General features: G+C 45.0%; 1 protein-coding gene across 1 annotated transcript in view; it reads right to left on the reverse strand.

The window, feature by feature from the left end:
• The window catches only part of tmc7 (transmembrane channel like 7), a 29,812-nt gene that overhangs the window by 2,574 nt on the left and 6,048 nt on the right, over positions 1 to 21,190 (reverse strand). Inside the window, exons 7-15 of the mRNA XM_030780123.1 lie at positions 18,486 to 18,633; positions 18,049 to 18,216; positions 15,170 to 15,327; positions 9,754 to 9,865; positions 8,670 to 8,767; positions 7,875 to 8,058; positions 6,374 to 6,504; positions 2,664 to 2,819; positions 2,110 to 2,188 (exon numbers count right to left, since the gene is read on the reverse strand). Coding sequence (XP_030635983.1) covers positions 2,110 to 2,188; positions 2,664 to 2,819; positions 6,374 to 6,504; positions 7,875 to 8,058; positions 8,670 to 8,767; positions 9,754 to 9,865; positions 15,170 to 15,327; positions 18,049 to 18,216; positions 18,486 to 18,633 — 1,234 coding nt within the window. The remainder of the gene's footprint in view (positions 1 to 2,109; positions 2,189 to 2,663; positions 2,820 to 6,373; positions 6,505 to 7,874; positions 8,059 to 8,669; positions 8,768 to 9,753; positions 9,866 to 15,169; positions 15,328 to 18,048; positions 18,217 to 18,485; positions 18,634 to 21,190) is intronic.

The raw sequence follows: 21,190 nt of genomic DNA on the forward strand, positions 1-21,190 counted from the left end.
GTCAGTATAGAGGGGTCAGTGGAGAAGGGTCAGTGGAGAGGAGTCAGTGGAGAGGGGTCAGTGGAGAGGGGTCAGTGGAGAGGGGTCAGTGGAGAGGGGTCAGTATAGAGGGGTCAGTGGAGAGGGGTCAGTGGAGAGGAGTCAGTGGAGAAGGGTCAGTGGAGAGGGGTCAGTGGAGAGGAGTCAGTGTAGGGGGGTCAGTGTAGAGTCAGTGGAGAGGGGTCAGTGGAGAGGAGTCAGTGTAGGGGGGTCAGTGGAGAGAAGTCAGTGTAGGGGGGTCAGTGGAGAGGAGTCAGTGGAGAGGGGTCAGTGGAGAGGAGTCAGTGGAGAGGGGTCAGTGGAGAGGGGTCAGTGGAGAGGGGTCAGTGGAGAGGAGTCAGTGTAGGGGGGTCAGTGGAGAGGGGTCAGTGTAGAGGGGTCAGTGGAGAGGGGTCAGTGGAGAGGGGTCAGTGGAGAGGAGTCAGTGGAGAGGAGTCAGTGGAGAGGAGTCAGTGGAGAGGGGTCAGTGGAGAGGAGTCAGTGTAGGGGGGTCAGTGGAGAGGGGTCAGTGTAGAGGGGTCAGTGGAGAGGGGTCAGTGGAGAGGGGTCAGTGGAGAGGAGTCAGTGGAGAGGGGTCAGTGGAGAGGAGTCAGTGGAGAGGGGTCAGTGGAGAGGGGTCAGTGGAGAGGAGTCAGTGGAGAGGGGTCAGTGGAGAGGAGTCAGTGGAGAGGGGTCAGTGGAGAGGGGTCAGTGGAGAGGAGTCAGTGGAGAGGGGTCAGTGGAGAGGGGTCAGTGGAGAGGAGTCAGTGGAGAGGAGTCAGTGTAGGGGGGTCAGTGGAGAGGAGTCAGTGGAGAGGAGTCAGTGTAGGGGGGTCAGTGGAGAAGGGTCAGTGGAGAGGGGTCAGTGTAGAGGGGTCAGTGGAGAGGGGTCAGGGGAGAGGGGTCAGGGGAGAGGAGTCAGTGTAGGGGGGTCAGTGTAGAGGAGTCAGTGGAGAGGGGTCAGTGGAGAGGGGTCAGTGGAGAGGAGTCAGTGTAGGGGGGTCAGTGTAGAGTCAGTGGAGAGGGGTCAGTGGAGAGGAGTCAGTGGAGAGGGGTCAGTGGAGAGGAGTCAGTGGAGAGGAGTCAGTGTAGGGGGGTAAGTGGAGAGGAGTCAGTGGAGAGGGGTCAGTGGAGAGGAGTCAGTGTAGAGGAGTCAGTGGAGAGGGGTCAGTGGAGAGGAGTCAGTGTAGGGGGGTCAGTGGAGAGAAGTCAGTGTAGGGGGGTCAGTGGAGAGGGGTCAGTGGAGAGGGGTCAGTGGAGAGGGGTCAGTGGAGAGGGGTCAGTATAGAGGGGTCAGTGGAGAGGGGTCAGTGGAGAGGAGTCAGTGGAGAGGAGTCAGTGGAGAGGGGTCAGTGGAGAGGGGTCAGTATAGAGGGGTCAGTGGAGAAGGGTCAGTGGAGAGGAGTCAGTGTAGGGGGGTCAGTGGAGAGGGGTCAGTGGAGAAGGGTCAGTATAGAGGGGTCAGTGGAGAGGGGTCAGTGGAGAGGGGTCAGTGGAGAGGGGTCAGTGGAGAAGGGTCAGTGGAGAGGAGTCAGTGGAGAGGGGTCAGTGGAGAGGGGTCAGTGTAGAGGGGTCAATGGAGAGGGGTCAGTGGAGAGGAGTCAGTGTAGGGGGGTCAGTGGAGAGGGGTCAGTGGAGAGGGGTCAGTGTAGGGGGGTCAGTGGAGAGGAGTCAGTGGAGAGGAGTCAGTGGAGAGGAGTCAGTGGAGAGTCAGTGGAGAGGGGTCAGTGGAGAGGAGTCAGTGTAGAGTCAGTGGAGAGGGGTCAGTGGAGAGGAGTCAGTGGAGAGGAGTCAGTGTAGAGTCAGTGGAGAGGAGTCAGTGGAGAGGAGTCAGTGGAGAGGGGTCAGTGGAGAGGGGTCAGTGGAGAGGGGTCAGTATAGAGGAGTCAGTATAGAGGAGTCAGTGTAGGGGGGTCAGTGGAGAGGAGTCAGTGTAGGGGGGTCAGTGGAGAGGAGTCAGTGGAGAGGAGTCAGTGGAGAGGGGTCAGTGGAGAAGGGTCAGTGGAGAGGGGTCAGTGTAGGGGGGTCAGTGGAGAGGGGTCAGTGTAGAGGAGTCAGTGGAGAGGAGTCAGTGGAGAGGGATGGACTCACCATAGCCAGTTGGTCTCTGAGCTGGCTTATGACACGCTTATGAGCTCCAGCCAACGCAATCACATAAAACATTGCCAGGCTGCAAGACAATACACACACACTGTCACATACATTTACCATACAGACAATACACACACTGTCACATACATTTACCATACAGACAATACACACACACTGTCACATACATTTACCACACAGACAATACACACACTGTCACATACATTTACCACACAGACAATACACACACACTGTCACATGCATTTACCATACAGACAATACACACACTGTCACACACTTTAACCACACAGACAATACACACACTGTCACATACATTTACCATACAGACAATACACACACACTGTCACATACATTTACCACACAGACAATACACACACTGTCACATACATTTACCACACAGACAATACACACACTGTCACATACATTTACCACACAGACAATACACACACACTGTCACATACTTTTGCTATAAAGAGACAGACAATAAGGCAGTCAGGCTGACAGGCTGACAGACAGACAGACAGACAGACACCCACCAGGTAATGACAAAGAACAGAACTGCGAAGGCCTCAGAGGACAGGGCAAACAGGAAGGCCTGGAGGCCTTGCGGCAGCTGAGAAACTGCGTGGGGTACAGCCTCCCAAGACGTGTTGTATCTCACAAACGGACCACACGAGTGAGAAGAGTGGATCCTGCACACGAAACAGGAACAGGGAACAGGATTAAAAAAACTGAGGCTCACTGGACAACAGGGACAGTAACAGGGACATAGGTCCCAGCAATTAATAGGACACTGTGTGTGTGTGTGTGTGTGTGTGTGTGTGTGTGTGTTTGTTACCCATATAGACACAGGCCTGACTGAGCGTGTGTGCGTGTGTTTGTATATGCGTGTGTGTGTCTGTGTGTGTGTGTCTTTGGCCCTGTTTACACCTTGCATTAAGATCCAATTTTCGTGATGCACTGATTGTAAGTGGCTTTGGCTAAAAGCATCTGCCAAATAAAAAAATTGTAAAAATTGTAAATTGTAAAATTGTAAACATTGTAAAATTGTAAAATAAAAATGTAAATTGTAAAATTGTAAAAAAATGTAAATTGTACAAATTGTAAAATTTGTAACTTGTAAAATTGAAAAAAAAATGTAACTTGTAAAATTGTAAAAAATGTAACTTGTAAAATTGTAAAAATTGTAACTTGTAAAATTGTGATCCGATCACAAGTGGACGGCTCTAAGTGCGTCCGTTTACACCTGGCTTTAGAATCCCTGTCTGGAGTGACCACTTGAGATCGGATCTCACTTCCCCGCTCCATATGCAAATAATCACGTAAATCATTTCCAACACGTTAGCCCTCTCACTGAATTTCACTTTTGCTTTTTTTTAATTAGATATAGTGCTTATAACATGTGAGATGTCAGACAAACATGGTAATCACTGATCGCTGTTTTGAGACATTACGGCACGTTAAGCTGTTTCCTTGTAATGGGCGTCAGTGGAGAGGAAAACGCGAAATAACGACCATAGTCCTAGGATTTCGAACGTGATTTTTTTGACAGGAGGAGGCGTTTCTAATAAGAGATGTTCTAATAAGAAATTTGGCGATCATCATTTATCGCAGTTCAAGAGTTTGTTTGTCATATGTAGGTTAACACAGGGTCAACGGTACAATGAAATGTATGAGACGAGAGAAACAGGTCAACTCAGCAATAAGAGCACACTAGTCATAAGAATAAGAGTACACTAGTCATTAGAATAAGAGTACACTAGTCATAAGAATAAGAGCACACTAGTCATAAGAATAAGACCACACAAGTCAAAAGAATAAGAGTACACTACTCATAAGAATAAGGGCACACTAGTCATAAGAATAAGAGTACACTAGTCATAAGAATAAGACCACACAAGTCAAAAGAATAAGACCACACAAGTCAAAAGAATAAGACCACACTAGTCATAAGAATAAGGGCATACTAGTCATAAGAATAAGAGCACACTAGTCGTAAGAATAAGAGCACACTAGTCATAAGAATAAGGGCACACTAGTCATAAGAATAAGGGCACATTAGTCATAAGAATAAGGGCACACTAGTCATAAGAATAAGAGCACACTAGTCATAAGAATAAGAGCACACTAGTCATAAGAATAAGGGCACATTAGTCATAAGAATAAGAGTACACTAGTCATAAGAATAAGAGCACACTAGTCATAAGAATAAGAGCACACTAGTCATAAGAATAAGAGTACACTAGTCATAAGAATAAGAGTACACTAGTCATAAGAATAAGGGCACACTAGTCATAAGAATAAGAGCACACTAGTCATAAGAATAAGAGTACACTAGTCATAAGAATAAGGATACACTAGTCGTAAGAATAAGGGCACACTAGTCGTAAGAATAAGAGCACACTAGTCATAAGAATAAGAGCACACTAGTCCTAAGAATAAGAGCACACTAGTCATAAGAATAAGAGCACACTAGTCATAAGAATAAGGGCACACTAGTCATAAGAATAAGAGCACACTAGTCATAAGAATAAGAGCACACTAGTCATAAGAATAAGAGCACATTAGTCATAAGAATAAGAGCACACTAGTCATAAGAATAAGAGTACACTAGTCGTAAAAATAAGGACACACTAGTCATAAGAATAAGAGCACACTAGTCATAAGAACAAGAGCACACTAGTCATAAGAATAAGGACACACTAGTCATAAGAATAAGAGCACACTAGTCATAAGAATAAGAGCACACTAGTCATTAGAATAAGAGTACACTAGTCGTAAGAATAAGGACACACTAGTCATAAGAATAAGAGTACACTAGTCATAAGAATAAGGGCACACTAGTCATAAGAATAAGAGCACACTAGTCATAAGAATAAGAGCACACTAGTCATAAGAATAAGAGCACATTAGTCATAAGAATAAGAGCACACTAGTCATAAGAATAAGAGTACACTAGTCGTAAAAATAAGGACACACTAGTCATAAGAATAAGAGCACACTAGTCATAAGAACAAGAGCACACTAGTCATAAGAATAAGGACACACTAGTCATAAGAATAAGAGCACACTAGTCATAAGAATAAGAGCACACTAGTCATTAGAATAAGAGTACACTAGTCGTAAGAATAAGGACACACTAGTCATAAGAATAAGAGCACACTAGTCATAAGAATAAGAGCACACTAGTCGTAAGAATAAGAGCACACTAGTCATAAGAATAAGAGCACACTAGTCATAAGAATAAGAGTACACTAGTCATAAGAATAAGAGCACACTAGTCATAAGAATAAGAGTACACTAGTCGTAAAAATAAGGACACACTAGTCATAAGAATAAGAGCACACTAGTCATAAGAACAAGAGCACACTAGTCATAAGAATAAGGACACACTAGTCATAAGAATAAGAGCACACTAGTCATAAGAATAAGAGCACACTAGTCATTAGAATAAGAGTACACTAGTCGTAAGAATAAGGACACACTAGTCATAAGAATAAGAGCACACTAGTCATAAGAATAAGAGCACACTAGTCGTAAGAATAAGAGCACACTAGTCATAAGAATAAGAGCACACTAGTCATAAGAATAAGAGTACACTAGTCATAAGAATAAGAGCACACTAGTCAAAAGAATAAGAGTACACTAGTCAAAAGAATAAGAGTGCACTAGTCATAAGAATAAAAGCACACTAGTCATAAGAATAAGAGTACACTAGTCGTAAGAATAAGGGCACACTAGTCGTAAGAATAAGAGTACACTAGTCGTAAGAGTAAGAGTACAGTTTTGGAACATTAAGCCACATTAAGCTTTTTCACGTTAAACGTTGTTCCAATTTATATCCATTTTGCTTGTTGTTGTTGTTGTCTTTTGTCGCACTTTAATATGACGCCGTTGGCGAGCGAATGTGTACGTACACGAATGAGTTTGCGCTTCCGCATAAGCAGAGGACGTCAGTTGAGTAGGCGGTCATTCAATGTGGTCGAGTTCACATTTGCATTTACACTGCTATAAGAATGTGGTCATATGCGGTCCAGACCTGAATGCGCATCGGATGCGTTTACACCTGTACTTCTGAGCTGTCCACTTGTGATCGAATCATCAAAATCAGATCTTAATGCCAGGTGTAAACAGGGCCTGTGTGTGCAACTCACTGGGCAATGCTGACAGGTGTAAACAGGGCCTGTGTGTGCAACTCACTGGGCAATGCTGACAGGTGTAAACAGGGCCTGTGTGTGCAACTCACTGGGCAATGCTGACGGTAACAGGAACACAGGCCAGAGCAAGACCAATCAGCAGCACGGCCAGGAAAAAAAAATGGGAACTGGAGGCTCGGAACGGTCGTGTGGCCGGACGACAATTATTCACCAGTGACACCTAGAGTTTAAAAAACCAGACTGTAACCTAGAGTTTAAAAAAACCAGACTGTCACCTAGAGTTTAAAAAACCAGACTGTCACCTAGAGTTTAAAAAACCAGACTGTCACCTAGAGTTTAAAAAACCAGACTGTCACCTAGAGTTTAAAAAACCAGACTGTCACCTAGAGTTTAAAAAACCAGACTGTCACCTAGAGTTTAAAAAACCAGACTGTCACCTAGGAGTTTAAAAAACCAGACTGTCACCTAGAGTTTAAAAAACCAGACTGTCACCTAGAGTTTAAAAAACCAGACTGTCACCTAGGAGTTTAAAAAAACAGACTGTCACCTAGGAGATTAAAAAAACAGACTGTCACCTAGGAGTTTAAAAAAATGAACTGTCACCTAGGAGATTAAGACAATAAACTGTTACCGTGGAGACTAAAACAATAAAATGTTCCTGGGGAAATTTAAAAAAAAATGTCACCTAGGACACCCAAAGAACAACAAAAATCACCAAAGAGATTAAACAAACACACAGTCATCTGGGAGATTCAAACAATAGACTGTTGCCAAAGAGATAAAACAACAAAATGTTACTAGTGCAATTTACAGCATTATCAGTTATCGAAATTTCTTACTCAACTATCATACTAGTTTAAAAGACCCGAGAGGTGATGTTGTCTCACACATACCATGACAGTTTAACAACAAAGAAGACTGGCTGTATTCACCAGTGCTACCCTGACAGAGACAATCACACCTCTGAGATCAGTCTGTGATCATTTCTCCTTATTCTGAATGAGACCTCTGTTATCAGTCTGTGATCATTTCTCCTTATTCTGAATGAGACCTCTGTGATCAGTCTGTGATCATGTCTTCTTATTCTGAGTGAGACCTCTGTGATCAGTCTGTGATCATCTCTCCTTATTCTGAGTGAGACCTCTGTGATCAGTCTGTGATCATCTCTCCTTATTCTGAGTGAGACCTCTGTGATCAGTCTGTGATCATCTCTCCTTATTCTGAGTGAGACCTCTGTGATCAGTCTGTGATCATCTCTCCTTATTCTGAGTGAGACCTCTGTGATCAGTCTGTGATCATCTCTCCTTATTCTGAATGAGACCTCTGTGATCAGTCTGTGATCATCTCTCCTTATTCTGAATGAGACCTCTGTGATCATGTCTTCTTATTCTGAATGAGACCTCTGTGATCAGTCTGTGATCATCTCTCCTTATTCTGAATGAGACCTCTGTGATCAGTCTGTGATCATCTCTCCTTATTCTGAATGAGACCTCTGTGATCAGTCTGTGATCATCTCTCCTTATTCTGAATGAGACCTCTGTGATCAGTCTGTGATCATCTCTCCTTATTCTGAATGAGACTGCCTCTAACCTTTTTGATGTAGAAGACCAGGAAGTATTTAATAGTGTTGATCGCAGGCAGCAGGGGGCAGTAGAAGGTACCGATCCAGCAGATGGTTTGGCCGTACACAATTTCCAGAACATTCTGTGGGATGGCGAACTCCTGCTGACCCCACCATTTAGCCAAACCACAGTCACAATACTTCACGATGATCCTTCAAAAAACAGAATTCACAGCTATTAAAAAGATTTACTACCATTTGCCACAATTCAAAAACACCCACAATGATTCAAACACTCACAAACGATTCACATACAATGATACAACAATAGCCACAGTGACTGAACAAATCAGAATTCCATTAAGATTCAGAATTCCACAAAAACTCAGCATTATCATCAAAATGGAGGGTCAGACTCTACAGTTTAACACATGCCCTGCCCAACACACACATGCACACACTTGCTCACACACACACCCACACACACACACACACACCCACACATACCTAACAGCAGGCAGGCAACGGTGACAGGAGGGAGGAGCTTGCTGAGTGTTTGAGATCTGCTTTAACTTTAATAGCAAATTCTGTTTCTTCCAATATAACAAGCTGATAACAGGTCTCACGTGTCCGCTCTGTCCCTGTCAGACGGTGTTTGGATTGGACGGTGTTTGGATCAGAACAGATAAGAGGATGTTAGGCTGGGCAGGGTAGTGTCCTGTCAGCGCAGGAACAGACAGACTTTGGATAGTGGGAAAGAGAGGGGGAAAAGGCAGCGGCAGTGAGTCTGGACCGGTTTAAAGGGACAGAGAAACCACACTTACTTCCTGGGAAATTCCACAAAAATAGTGACAGCTCCAATGATGATGAAGTCAAAGATCAATAGCTTATACATCTCCTGGCCCACATGAGTTTCCCAGCACTGCAGACAGAGAGAGAGAGAGAGAGAGAGAGAGAGAGAGAGAGAGAGAGAGAGACAGAGAGAGACACAGAGAGAGCGAGAGAGAGAGAGAGACAGAGAGAGAGTGAGAGAGAGAGAGAGAGAGAGAGAGAGAGAGAGAGAGAGAAAGAGTGAGACACAGAGAGAGAGAGAGAGAGAGAGAGAGAGACAGAGAGAGAGAGAGAGAGAGAGAGAGAGAGAGAGACACAGGGAGAGAGAGAGAGAGAGAGAGAGAGAGAGAGAGAGAGAGAGAGAGTCAATGCCGATTAGACTCCCAGTTCTACCTCTGTTTATCCCAGTTCTACCTCTGTTTATCCCAGGTTTACCTCTGTTTATCCCAGGTTTACCTCTGTTTATCTCAGGTTTACCTCTGTTTATCCCAGGTTTACCTCTGTTTATCCCAGGTTTACCTCTGTTTATCCCAGGTTTACCTCTGTTTATCCCAGGTTTACCTCTGTTTATCCCAGGTTTATCTCTGTTCAACTTCCCATTCTATTCACTGAGTAACCAACTGCTCTCAGTTCTCAGAACGTATCCTCATTCAGCAGCTCACACTACTCAGCTGACCGTTCCCCACCATGCCTCCGTCACATGGTAAAGGTCACGGCAAACGTCAGTCATATGACAAAGGTCATGGTGTCATAGCCACATGGCAAAGGTTACGGGGTCATACTGACAGGGTGAATGTGATGATGATATACTCACAGGATACAGTCTATGGTTGTATCCAGGGGTTTAGTGACTGACCCAGCTAAATTAACTCAGACCAAGTAGTAAACCTCCTAAGAGAAGAGCCCTGTGGCTTCATTCTCCTAGCAAAACAAAGCCATAGAGCTCTTCTATTAGGAGGTTTACTACTTACTCTGAGTTAACTTAGCTGGGTTAGTCACTAAACCATGTAACTTGGAACACCCCCCAGAGGTCATGGGGTTATACTGACAGGCTGAATGTGAGGATGACATACTCACAGGATACTGTTCATGGTTGTATCCACAGGGACAGTTGGTCTCGGGGCAGGTGACCTGAGACCAGAGGGAGAAGAGCAGTACACCGATGCTAGCTAAACGCATGAACACACACCTGTAAACATAAACATAAACATAAACATAAACACACACACCACACACACATTCACCGAGGCTAGCCAAATGCATGAACACACACCTGTAAACATAAACATAAACACACACACCACACACACATTCACCGAGGCTAGCCAAACGCATGAATACACACCTGTAAACATAAACATAAACACACACACACCACACACACACGCATTCACCGATGCTAGCCAAACACATGAACACACCTGTAAACATAAACATAAACATAAACACACACACTTGTGATTGCTTTGCTGTTGAGGTCTGAGAGGTTAGGGATGGGAAGGTCAATGAGTTTGGAGGCAGTTAGTTAGTGTGTGTGATGCATAGGGGTTTGGTTCTATTGGATGGCAGTTAGTGTGTGTGATGCATAGGAGTTTGGTTCTATTGGAGGCAGTTAGTGTGTGTGATGCATAGGAGTTTGGTTCTATTGGAGGCAGTTAGTGTGTGTGATGCATAGGAGTTTGGTTCTATTGGAGGCAGTTAGTGTGTGTGATGCATAGGAGTTTGGTTCTATTGGAGGCAGTTAGTGTGTGTGATGCATAGGAGTTTGGTTCTATTGGAGGCAGTTAGTGTGTGTGATGCATAGGAGTTTGGTTCTATTGGAGGCAGTTAGTGTGTGTGATGCATAGGAGTTTGGTTCTATTGGAGGCAGTTAGTGTGTTGCAGAAGCAGGGGGAAGAGTGGGTTGAATGGGTTGAACTGTACTTTTGTAAAGCAGCAACAGCAGGTGGGAGGCAACAGAGAGTGCTTTGAGTTTTCGGATGGCAGAGAGTCTTTGTTGGCAGTGTTTGTGGATGTCAGTGCTGTGTTGGTCAAAGCTCAGTTTATTGTCCAGGATAAACGGTCCAAGCTACTTGAAGCACTCTACCATCTCAACGGTTTTGTTATTGATCCAGGTGGGGTTGTGGGTGGAGTTGTGAGCTGTGCTGTGTGTGCTGGCAGTGTTAATTAACAGTTCTTCTGTCTTCCTTACGTTAAGATTGAGTGAAGTGGGAAATGCAGTCTTGATAGGCCATAACAGAGTTATTGTCATTAAGGAGAGCCAGTATGGCAGTGTCACCAGAGTATTTGAAGTATGTGGTGATGGGTGAGGGGCTGACACAGTCGTTGGTGTAGAGGGTAAACGGGAAGGGACTCAGGAGCTCAACCTTGTGAGGCTCCGGTGTTGGTGATGGTGGATGAAGATGATACAGTGCCCACTCTAACTGTCTGTGGTCTGTCGCTGAGGAAGCTGCGTACCCAGTGGATGACAAGTGGGGGGATGCTGAGGTGGTGGAGTTTCCTGATCATCTGATGGCGCTAGATAGTGTTGAAGGCAGAACTGAAGTCGATGAAGAGTAGTCTGGAGAAGATACCGGGTGACTGTAGGTGTTCTAGGAAGGAGTGAAGTAGGCATGCCACAACATCCTCAGTCTCCCTTTTGGCCTTGTAGGCAAACTGATGGGAGTCCAACTGTGGTCCGACGAATGGAAAGATGATATTAAGCACCAGTTTTTCCAGGCATTTCATAACTATCGAGGCAAGTGCAACTGGCCGGTAGTGGTTGAGTTCTGAGGGGCGGGGTTTCTTGGGCACTGGTATGACGGTGGATGTTTTCCACAGGGTGGGTACTGAAGCAGTACTGTGGGATTCACTGAAGATGGAGTGTATGATTGGAGAGAGCTCTATGGCACAGTCCTTGAGCACCAGCACCTGGATCCCATCTGGCTCCAGAGCCTTGCCTGGTCTGCATCGGCTCAGCTGCCGCCGCACCTCCTCCACAGTGAAGGGAGCAGGGTGTTCTGGCCCTGATAAAGGTTAGAGAAACGGGCTTGTGACTGGAGGGTTGCCGGTTCGATTCCCAGGCCCAACATCCATGACTATGTGCCCTTGAGCAAGGCACTTAACCCTAATGCTCCCCGGGAGCAGAGTTGTGTGTTCACTACTGGTGTCTGTTGTGTGTTCACTACTGGTGTGTTGGATGGGTTAAATGCAGAGGACAAATTCACTACTCACTGTTCACAGTGTGTGTGTGCAATCACTGAAACTTAACTTAGTAGTGCCGCACATTCCTCTGTGCAGTTGATGGTGTCAAACCATGTGTAAAAGGTGTTTAGGTCTTCAGCAGATGAGGCAGGTAACTTGGGGTTTGGGTCATATCCAATGAGTGTTCTCACTTTTTGAAAGGCTTGTTTGGTGTTTATGGTGCTGGATTCCTGTTCAAGTTTCTTTTGATAAAAGAGTTCGGCCCTTTACTTCAGATCTTGGGTTTTTAAGAGAAACCCAGTTCGGACGTTGAAATGCTTTCGGTTTTTCCCTTAATGCGTGATTGATATGGTGGGTGATCCAGAGTTTGGAGTCTGGATATTTCTTGTAAGTCTTGACCGGTACGGTCATGGCAATGCAGAATGTAATGTAGTCTGTGATAACGGAGACCTCATCTAGGTTGCCATCAAAGATGTCCCAGTCTGTGCAGGCAAATGAACCCTGTCATTGTGCAATGGCACGCTGTCGGTCTGGGGCTTGTGACGTTTCAGTATCTGTCTGTAATGCGGAGGCAGGACGATAACGTTATGGTCTGTAAAGCAGAGCAGTGGGTGAGCACGGGCGATGTACGCGTCCGTGATATTTCCATAACGTTTCCCCTTCTCGTCAGAACGTTCACATATTGTCCAAATGACGGCAGAACACTGTCGAGTCTGCAGCTGTTAAAGTCGCTCACAACCAGCACTGGGGCCTCGGGATGATCACCCTGCATGTTGTCAGCGCTGTTGGCTTTTAGCTCGGCTGCAGCCTTGATAATAGCACTCGGTGGGATATAAACACAGCTAATGATAACAGTGGGAAATTCCCTCGGAAGGTGAAAGGGCCAGTAGGATAGGGTCAACATCTCTAGGTCTGGAGCACAGATCTTGCTATGGATCATGATGTTGTTACACCACCTGTTGCTGACACACATACAGACCCCATCGCCTCTCTCTTTGCCCGACTCTCTTGTTCAGTCGGCCCTGAGGATGGTGAAACTGTCGAGGTTTAACTCGGTATCTGGCTCAGCCTCGTCAAGCCAAGTTTCGGTCAGGGCGATGATTCGGGCTTGCTTGTAGGGCCTCTCCACCACGCATTTTGCATGGATTATATCCACTTTGTTCCGGAGAGACTGAACATTGGACAGGATGATGGAGGGGAGAGGGGGTTTGAAGGGTCGCTTTCTCAACCTGGTACACACCCCTACCCGCTTCCCTCTTTTCCTCAGTCGGATTTCAGCTGGGAAGACATCGGACGCTTTGACCTTGCAGAGCATGGAGGACCGGAGTTGTAGCAGATCTTCCTGGGAGTAGGTGAGTCTGTTGTTACCACGAAACTTGGGTAGAAGCACGCAGCTACCACTGGTGATGATCCACAGAGTGATGAATACCATCCAGATTGCTTTGTCCAATTCAAACATCATAGCGACGTATGGTGACAGACAAAATTAGACGATACTAAAGCTAGATGTTGACAACACTTGGATGAATCCACACAGCAGGGGCACACAGAGAGGTTGACTGTGAGGGTTAGGGTTAGGGTTACATTACTGTGACTGATGATGAATCCACACAGCAGGGGCACACAGAGAGGTTGACTGTGAGGGTTAGGGTTACATTACTGTGACTGATGATGAATCCACACAGCAGGGGCACACTGAGAGGTTGACTGTGAGGGTTAGGGTTAGGGTTACATTACTGTGACTGATGATGAATTCACACAGCAGGGGCACACAGAGAGGTTGACTGTGAGGGTTAGGGTTAGGGTTACATTACTGTGACTGATGATGAATCCACATAGCAGGGGCACACAGAGAGGTTGACTGTGAGGGTTAGGGTTACATTACTGTGACTGATGATGAATTCACACAGCAGGGGCACACAGAGAGGTTGACTGTGAGGGTTAGGGTTAGGGTTACATTACTGTGACTGATGATGAATTCACACAGCAGGGGCACACAGAGAGGTTGACTGTGAGGGTTAGGGTTAGGGTTACATTACTGTGACTGATGATGAATCCACATAGCAGGGGCACACAGAGAGGTTGACTGTGAGGGTTAGGGTTACATTACTGTGACTGATGATGAATTCACACAGCAGGGGCACACAGAGAGGTTGACTGTGAGGGTTAGGGTTAGGGTTACATTACTGTGACTGATGATGAATCCACATAGCAGGGGCACACAGAGAGGTTGACTGTGAGGGTTAGGGTTACATTACTGTGACTGATGATGAATTCACACAGCAGGGGCACACAGAGAGGTTGACTGTGAGGGTTAGGGTTAGGGTTACATTACTGTGACTGATGATGAATCCACATAGCAGGGGCACACAGAGAGGTTGACTGTGAGGGTTAGGGTTACATTACTGTGACTGATGATGAATTCACACAGCAGGGGCACACAGAGAGGTTGACTGTGAGGGTTAGGGTTAGGGTTACATTACTGTGACTGATGCGTGTGGCACGGCATGGTGCCTGAGACAAACAGCAGTTGCCAGAAGCTCAGGCTCAGGGTGCCATTGATTGTATGTACTCGCCTGTTTTGTTGGTTGCTGGCAATACAATTTTCCTAATTTTTTTTTTTTGCTCAATTTTACGATTTTATTCTTGTTATATTATTATTATTTTTCTCGTAAAATTACAACTTTGTTTTCATAATATTACAACTTCTTTTCCCTTAAAATATTAAGACTTTAATTTTTATTAAATTACAACTTTATTCTCGCAATATAATTACTTTTTTCTCAATTATGTCTGACTTTATTCTCATAATATTACGACCTTATTCTCAAAATTTCAGAATGTTTTTCCTCAATGTGCCCCTAATACTCTGTTGTAGAATTTAACCACCGTAGATGTTAAGAGTACATCAGTAAACAAACCCCCACACATGCATACACACACCGATGCTAGCCAAACAAATGAACACACACCTGTAGATGTTAAGAGTACATCAGTAACCATGTGTACCTCATGAGTGTATATGTCAGAATGAGAGAGGCCCAGAGTGTACCTCATGAGTATATATGTCAGAATGAGAGAGGCCCAGAGCATACCTCATGAGTGTATGTGTCAGAATGAGAGAGGCCCAGAGTGTACCTCATGAGTGTATGTGTCAGAGTGAGAGAGGCCCAGAACGTACCTCATGAGTGTATGTGTCAGAATGAGAGAGGCCCAGAGTGTACCTCATGAGTGTATGTGTCAGAATGAGAGAGGCCCAGAGTGTACCTCATGAGTGTATATGTCAGAATGAGAGAGGCCCAGAGCGTACCTCATGAGTGTGAAGCGGATCTCAAAGGCGGGAGAGTAGTCTTCAAATGTGATGATGAAAGTGAAGATTAGAGGGGTAATGAAGTTGGCTAAGGTGATGACGATGGAAGGCAGGTATTCGTAGATCAGGTCAACGATAAAGTTGGTGGGTGGCCTCATCTAATTAAAGGAACAAACAAAAAAACCCTTTAAGATCAGACCTTTCATCTGCTTAATTTGTCGTGAAATAATGAGGGAATAGGCCACACCTGGCCATGAAACTGCTTGCCAGTCAATTGTCCAATTACTTTTGAGTTTTGAGGCTATGTATAAAAATGACTAATTTCTAAATGGTTAATGCGATATTTTTGTTAAACCCCTTGAAATAAAGCTGAAAGTCTATTCTTCAATCACATCTTGCTTCGTTTCAAATCCATCGTGGTGGTGTACAGAAGCTAAATTACAAAAATGGTCACTGCCCAAATACTTATGGACCCAACGGTATGTAGATATATTTATTTTCATATGCTCATTCCCGACCCCATTAGTTAAAAATTAGTTACTAAACACACTGTAAAAAACACTCCTTTAGTGAAAGATAAGTTACTAAACACACTGTAAAACACTCCTTTAGTTAAAGGTTGGTGTACTAATGTCCTGGAAGCTTTTCCATTTGCAAAAGGTTTGTAACATGAAATGTAATACTAAAAAAATAGCGTAAGATCATGCTGAAACATCTAGTCACATGTGAATAACTGCATCTGTAAAAGCTTTTGGATTTCTGCATTTCATGTTTCTGTTTGTAAGATACTTGTGATTAGGTCATAATGAAATAGTAGTTGTCTTTGAGTTCATACGCTTGGAGGTACTGTAGGGTGGCCAAGACGTTCCACACACCCCAAATCACTGTATTCTTAGGGTTTCAGAACAAATTAAAATGGAAATTAAAATTAAAATTTAAAATTTAAATCCCCTCCATATCTTCTCCAGAACAATCTCATGGATCAGAATCAATCTGGGTTCAAAGCCGGCCACTCCACCGAGACGGCCCTCCTTGCTGTCTCGGAGGAGCTCCACTTGGCCAGAGTGAAGTCTCTCAGCTCTGTCCTCATACTCCTAGACCTCTCTGCAGCATTTGACACGGTCAACCACCAGATTCTCCTCTCATCCCTTGCTGGACTAGGCCTCGCGGGATCTGCACTCGCATGGCTCAAGTCCTATCTGTCTGACCGTTCCTACCAGGTCTCCTGGAGGGAATTGGTCTCCTTCCCCCGCCCTTTCCACACTGTAGTTCCACAGGGTTCTGTACTTGGTCCACTCCTCTTCTCTCTCTACACCAGATCACTCGGTCAAGTTATCTCCGCCCATGGTCTCTCTTACCACTGCTATGCTGATGACACACAGCTGTTCTCCTTCCCCCCCTCTGACTCTCAGGTTCAGCCTCGTATCGCAGCCTGCTTAGCTGACATTGCCTCATGGATGTCCGCTAACCACCTCAAACTCAACTTGGAGAAAACGGAGCTTCTGTTTTTTCCCGCTAAGAACTCCCCAACGATTGACACTGCAATCACCATCGAGGGATCTGTGGTGTTCCCCACCACAGCAGCCAAAAACCTTGGCGTGACCCTCGACAACCAGCTCACCTACGCCAGTCACATCGCGGCAGTCACTCGATCCTGCAGATTCTCCCTATACAACATCAGGAGAATCCGCCCCTTCCTCACACAACGGGCGACTCAGCTCCTGGTCCAAGCGCTTGTCATCTCCCGCCTGGACTACTGCAACATTCTACTGGCTGGCTTACCGACCTGCGCCATCAGGCCGCTCCAGCTCGTGCAGAACGCCGCTGCACGTCTGGTATTCAACCTCCCTAAGCACTCTCATGTCACTCCACTGCTTACGGCGCTCCACTGGCTTCTGGTAGCAGCCCGCATCCAGTTCAAGACACTGGTGCTGGCCTACCAGGCAACAAGAGGCTCCGCCCCATCATACCTTCAGTCCCTAATAACTCCGTATACCACTACTAGAACCCTCCGCTCTACGACCTCTGGTCAGCTGACGCTCCCCTCACTTCAGGAACCCAGCAGCTGCTCCTCCCGACCACGCCTCTTCTCTGCCATTGCCCCGCGGTGGTGGAACGACCTCCCTCCTACAGTTAGGACTGCGGAATCTCTTACCATCTTCCGCAAGAAACTGAAAACCCACCTCTTCAGAACCCACATGTCCCCCAATACCTAACCTCCCTTCCTTACAAAAAAAAAAAAAAAAACCCTTGTCTTGTATCTATTTTTGTCAAAGTATTCCAGGGGCGCAATACGAAGGGGCATATTGACGCTCAGTCTTATTGTGATGTCTGCTTATGAGGTATTAGGAATCCGACTGATACACTGATTGTAAGTCGCTTTGGCTAAAAGCGTCTGCCAAATGCTAAATTGTAAATTGAAGCTCTGTGAGTTTGTTTTAAATCATGAATAAGGACTGAATTGATCCCTCTATTAGTGTCATTGGTAACTGCATCAATTGGTTATAAACTGGTTACAGAAGTTTATATGGACTGTTGAAATGGCCTGTATATTAAAAAACAACAACAACAACAATAATAATAATGTGTGTGAGTGTGTCAGTGAAAGCCTTAACTGTGTGTGGAGTGCCGTATGGGTCAGCACCGTGTGAGTGTTGGTGTGTTAGTAAACTCAAGTCTTAACTGTGTGTGGAGTGCCGTATGGGTCAGCACCGTGTGAGTGTTGGTGTGTTAGTAAACTCAAGTCTTAACTGTGTGTGGAGTGCCGTATGGGTCAGCACCGTGTGAGTGTTGGGGTGTTAGTAAACTCAAGCCTTAACTCTGTGTGGAGTACTGTATGGGTCGGTACCGTGTGATTGTGCTGGTAAACTCAAGCTGACCTGTGCTTCCTGGGAGTAAACCGTCGCTCTGTAAATGCTGTAGAAACACCCTGCCAGCACTGCCAGTACAAACACATTGAGGGCCAGTCGAAACATGTAGATCCTGCATTTCTCCTTCTGACTGCGCTCAGCCATCTTCTGCTTAATACGCTCCTCCTCTAAATCCGTCTACAGGCAAACAGACAGACAGGGAAATCACAATACCTCGCTCATCACATGTGTCACCTATGTGAGGGTCAGGGGTCAGAGTCAGGGATCAGGGGCCAGGGGAAGAGACAGACAGGGAAATCACAAAGCCTCACTTATCGCATGTGTCACATCATGTTAGGACCAGGGTCAGGGGTCAGGGGAAGAGACAGACAGAGAAATCACAATGCCTCACTCATCACACGTCACATCATGTTAGGGTTAGGGTTAGGGTCAGGACATACACACACCTTTAGCTCATACAGGAGGCTGCTTCTCTTCAGTCGGGCTGCGTTCTCATTGGTTACGCAGAAATCCCAGCCTGCAAAAATCTTGTTACAGAAACTCTGGAAACGATCTTCATCCTGAACCAGCTTACGCTTGAAGCCTGTGGCAGACCTGTGTAACATTCAGACTGTGTTCATACAACGTTCAGATGACATTCAGACAACATCCACACAACATTCAGACAGCGTTCAAACAGCATTCACAGAACGTTCAGACAACAGACAGCGTTTAGACAACACTCAGACTAGAGTCCGACCGATGAAGGATTTTTAAGACCGATACCGATTTTGATATTTGAGAATTTAAAAATCCGATAATGATGTATCGACCGACATTCTTCTTTTTTTCCCCTCAGAAACACATAACATAAACAAAGATTTCCCTAACTCTAACCCTAACATTTGTGTAATTATGTAGTCCTCACCAAGATGACAAGACATAATGCAGTTTAAAAATAAACTTGTTCTATTGTCATAAATAGTACTTCAAAATAAAAGTACAACAAAATATAACGCTTTAATAAATAAGAGTCAAATGTATGAAATACAAAAAAAGTTTAAAAAATATCCATTATAAACTATAGAGCACTACTACTAATGCACATCAAAGGAAATTGTGTGTGTGTGTGTGTTGTGTGGGCCTGCCATATGAACATCAAAAAGAAACTATAGAAAAAAAATCAAGCACAAACATTTAATCCTTGAGAAAAATATGGGTGAAATGACCATTGTTTGTTTACTGCCAAGAACTGCAACACTGTTTCATACATAAACCTACAATCAAGGGCGTAACTGTATTTTCAGGATTGGGGGCGTAACTGTATTTTCAGGATTGGGGGCGTAACTGTATTTTCAGGATTGGGGGCGTAACTGTATTTTCAGGATTGGGGGCGTAACTGTATTTTCAGGATTGGGGGCGTAACTGTATTTTCAGGATTGGGGGCGTAACTGTATTTTCAGTATTGGGGCGTAACTGTATTTTCAGTATTGGGGCGTAACTGTATTTTCAGTATTGGGGGCGTAACTGTATTTTCAGTATTGGGGGCGTAACTGTATTTTCAGTATTGGGGCGTAACTGTATTTTCAGTATTGGGGCGTAACTGTATTTTCAGTATTGGGGGCGTAACTGTATTTTCAGTATTGGGGCGTAACTGTATTTTCAGGATTGGGGGCGTAACTGTATTTTCAGGATTGGGGGCGTAACTGTATTTTCAGTATTGGGGCGTAACTGTATTTTCAGTATTGGGGCGTAACTGCATTTTCAGGATTGGGGGCGTAACTGTATTTTCAGGATTGGGGGCGTAACTGTATTTTCAGTATTGGGGGTGTAACTGTATTTTCAGTATTGGGGCATAACTGTATTTTCAGTATTGGGATTGTAACTGTATTTTCAGTATTGGGGCATAACTGTATTTTCAGTATTGGGGTGTAACTGTATTTTCAGGATTGGGGGCGTAACTGTATTTTCAGGATTGGGGGCGTAACTGTATTTTCAGGATTGGGGGGAGCAATCGTTAGTCTGTCCATCACTCCTTCTTCCCTGTACTCCTACCGAGTTAAAAAAAAAAACAACAAAAAAAAACTAACTACTCTCCAATTTAGACGAGAACACAGGCTCTTCCACGCAGCGAGGAGACTATAGTCTGCATCAGTCTGATTAATCTCCCCTTCCTTTTGTCTATAACACAAAACTCATGCACGGAAAGATCTCATTAACCCTAACCCCAACCCATCAGTCTGATTAATCTCCCCTTCCTTTTGTCTATAACACAAAACTCATGCACGGAAAGATCTCACTAACCCTAACCCTAACCCATCAGTCTGATTAATCTCCCCTTCCTTTTGTCTAAAACACAAAACTCATGCATGGAAAGATCGCACTAACCCTAACCCTAACCCATCAGTCTGATTAATCTCCCCTTCCTTTTGTCTATAACACAAAACTCATGCACGGAAAGATCTCACTAACCCTAACCCTAACCCATCAGTCTGATTAATCTCCCCTTCCTTTTGTCTATAACACAAAACTCATGCACGGAAAGATCTCACTAACCCTAACCCTAACCCATCAGTCTGATTCATCTCCCCTTCCTTTTGTCTATAACACAAAACTCATGCACGGAAAGATCTCACTAACCCTAACCCTAACCCATCAGTCTGATTCATCTCCCCTTCCTTTTGTCTATAACACAAAACTCATGCACGGAAAGATCTCACTAACCCTAACCCTAACCGTAACCCATCAGTCTGATTCATCTCCCCTTCCTTTTGTCTATAACACAAAACTCATGCACGGAAAGATCTCACTAACCCTAACCCTAACCCATCAGTCTGATTCATCTCCCCTTCCTTTTGTCTATAACACAAAACTCATGCACGGAAAGATCTCACTAACCCTAACCCTAACCCTAACCCATCAGTCTGATTCATCTCCCCTTCCTTTTGTCTATAACACAAAACTCACGCACAGAAAGATCTCATTAACCCTAACCCTAACCCATCAGTCTGATTCATCTCCCCTTCCTTTTGTCTATAACACAAAACTCACGCACAGAAAGATCTCACTATCCCCACAATCTCTATCAGTGCTGCTTGCTCTGGGTCACTGATAAACGTTGCCATGACAACAGAGACCTTTATGCGTATGCAGCTGAATTCGTTGGCTAAAG

Source organism: Chanos chanos, chromosome 7 (assembly GCF_902362185.1).
Source record: "Chanos chanos chromosome 7, fChaCha1.1, whole genome shotgun sequence".
Lineage (NCBI taxonomy): Eukaryota > Metazoa > Chordata > Actinopteri > Gonorynchiformes > Chanidae > Chanos > Chanos chanos.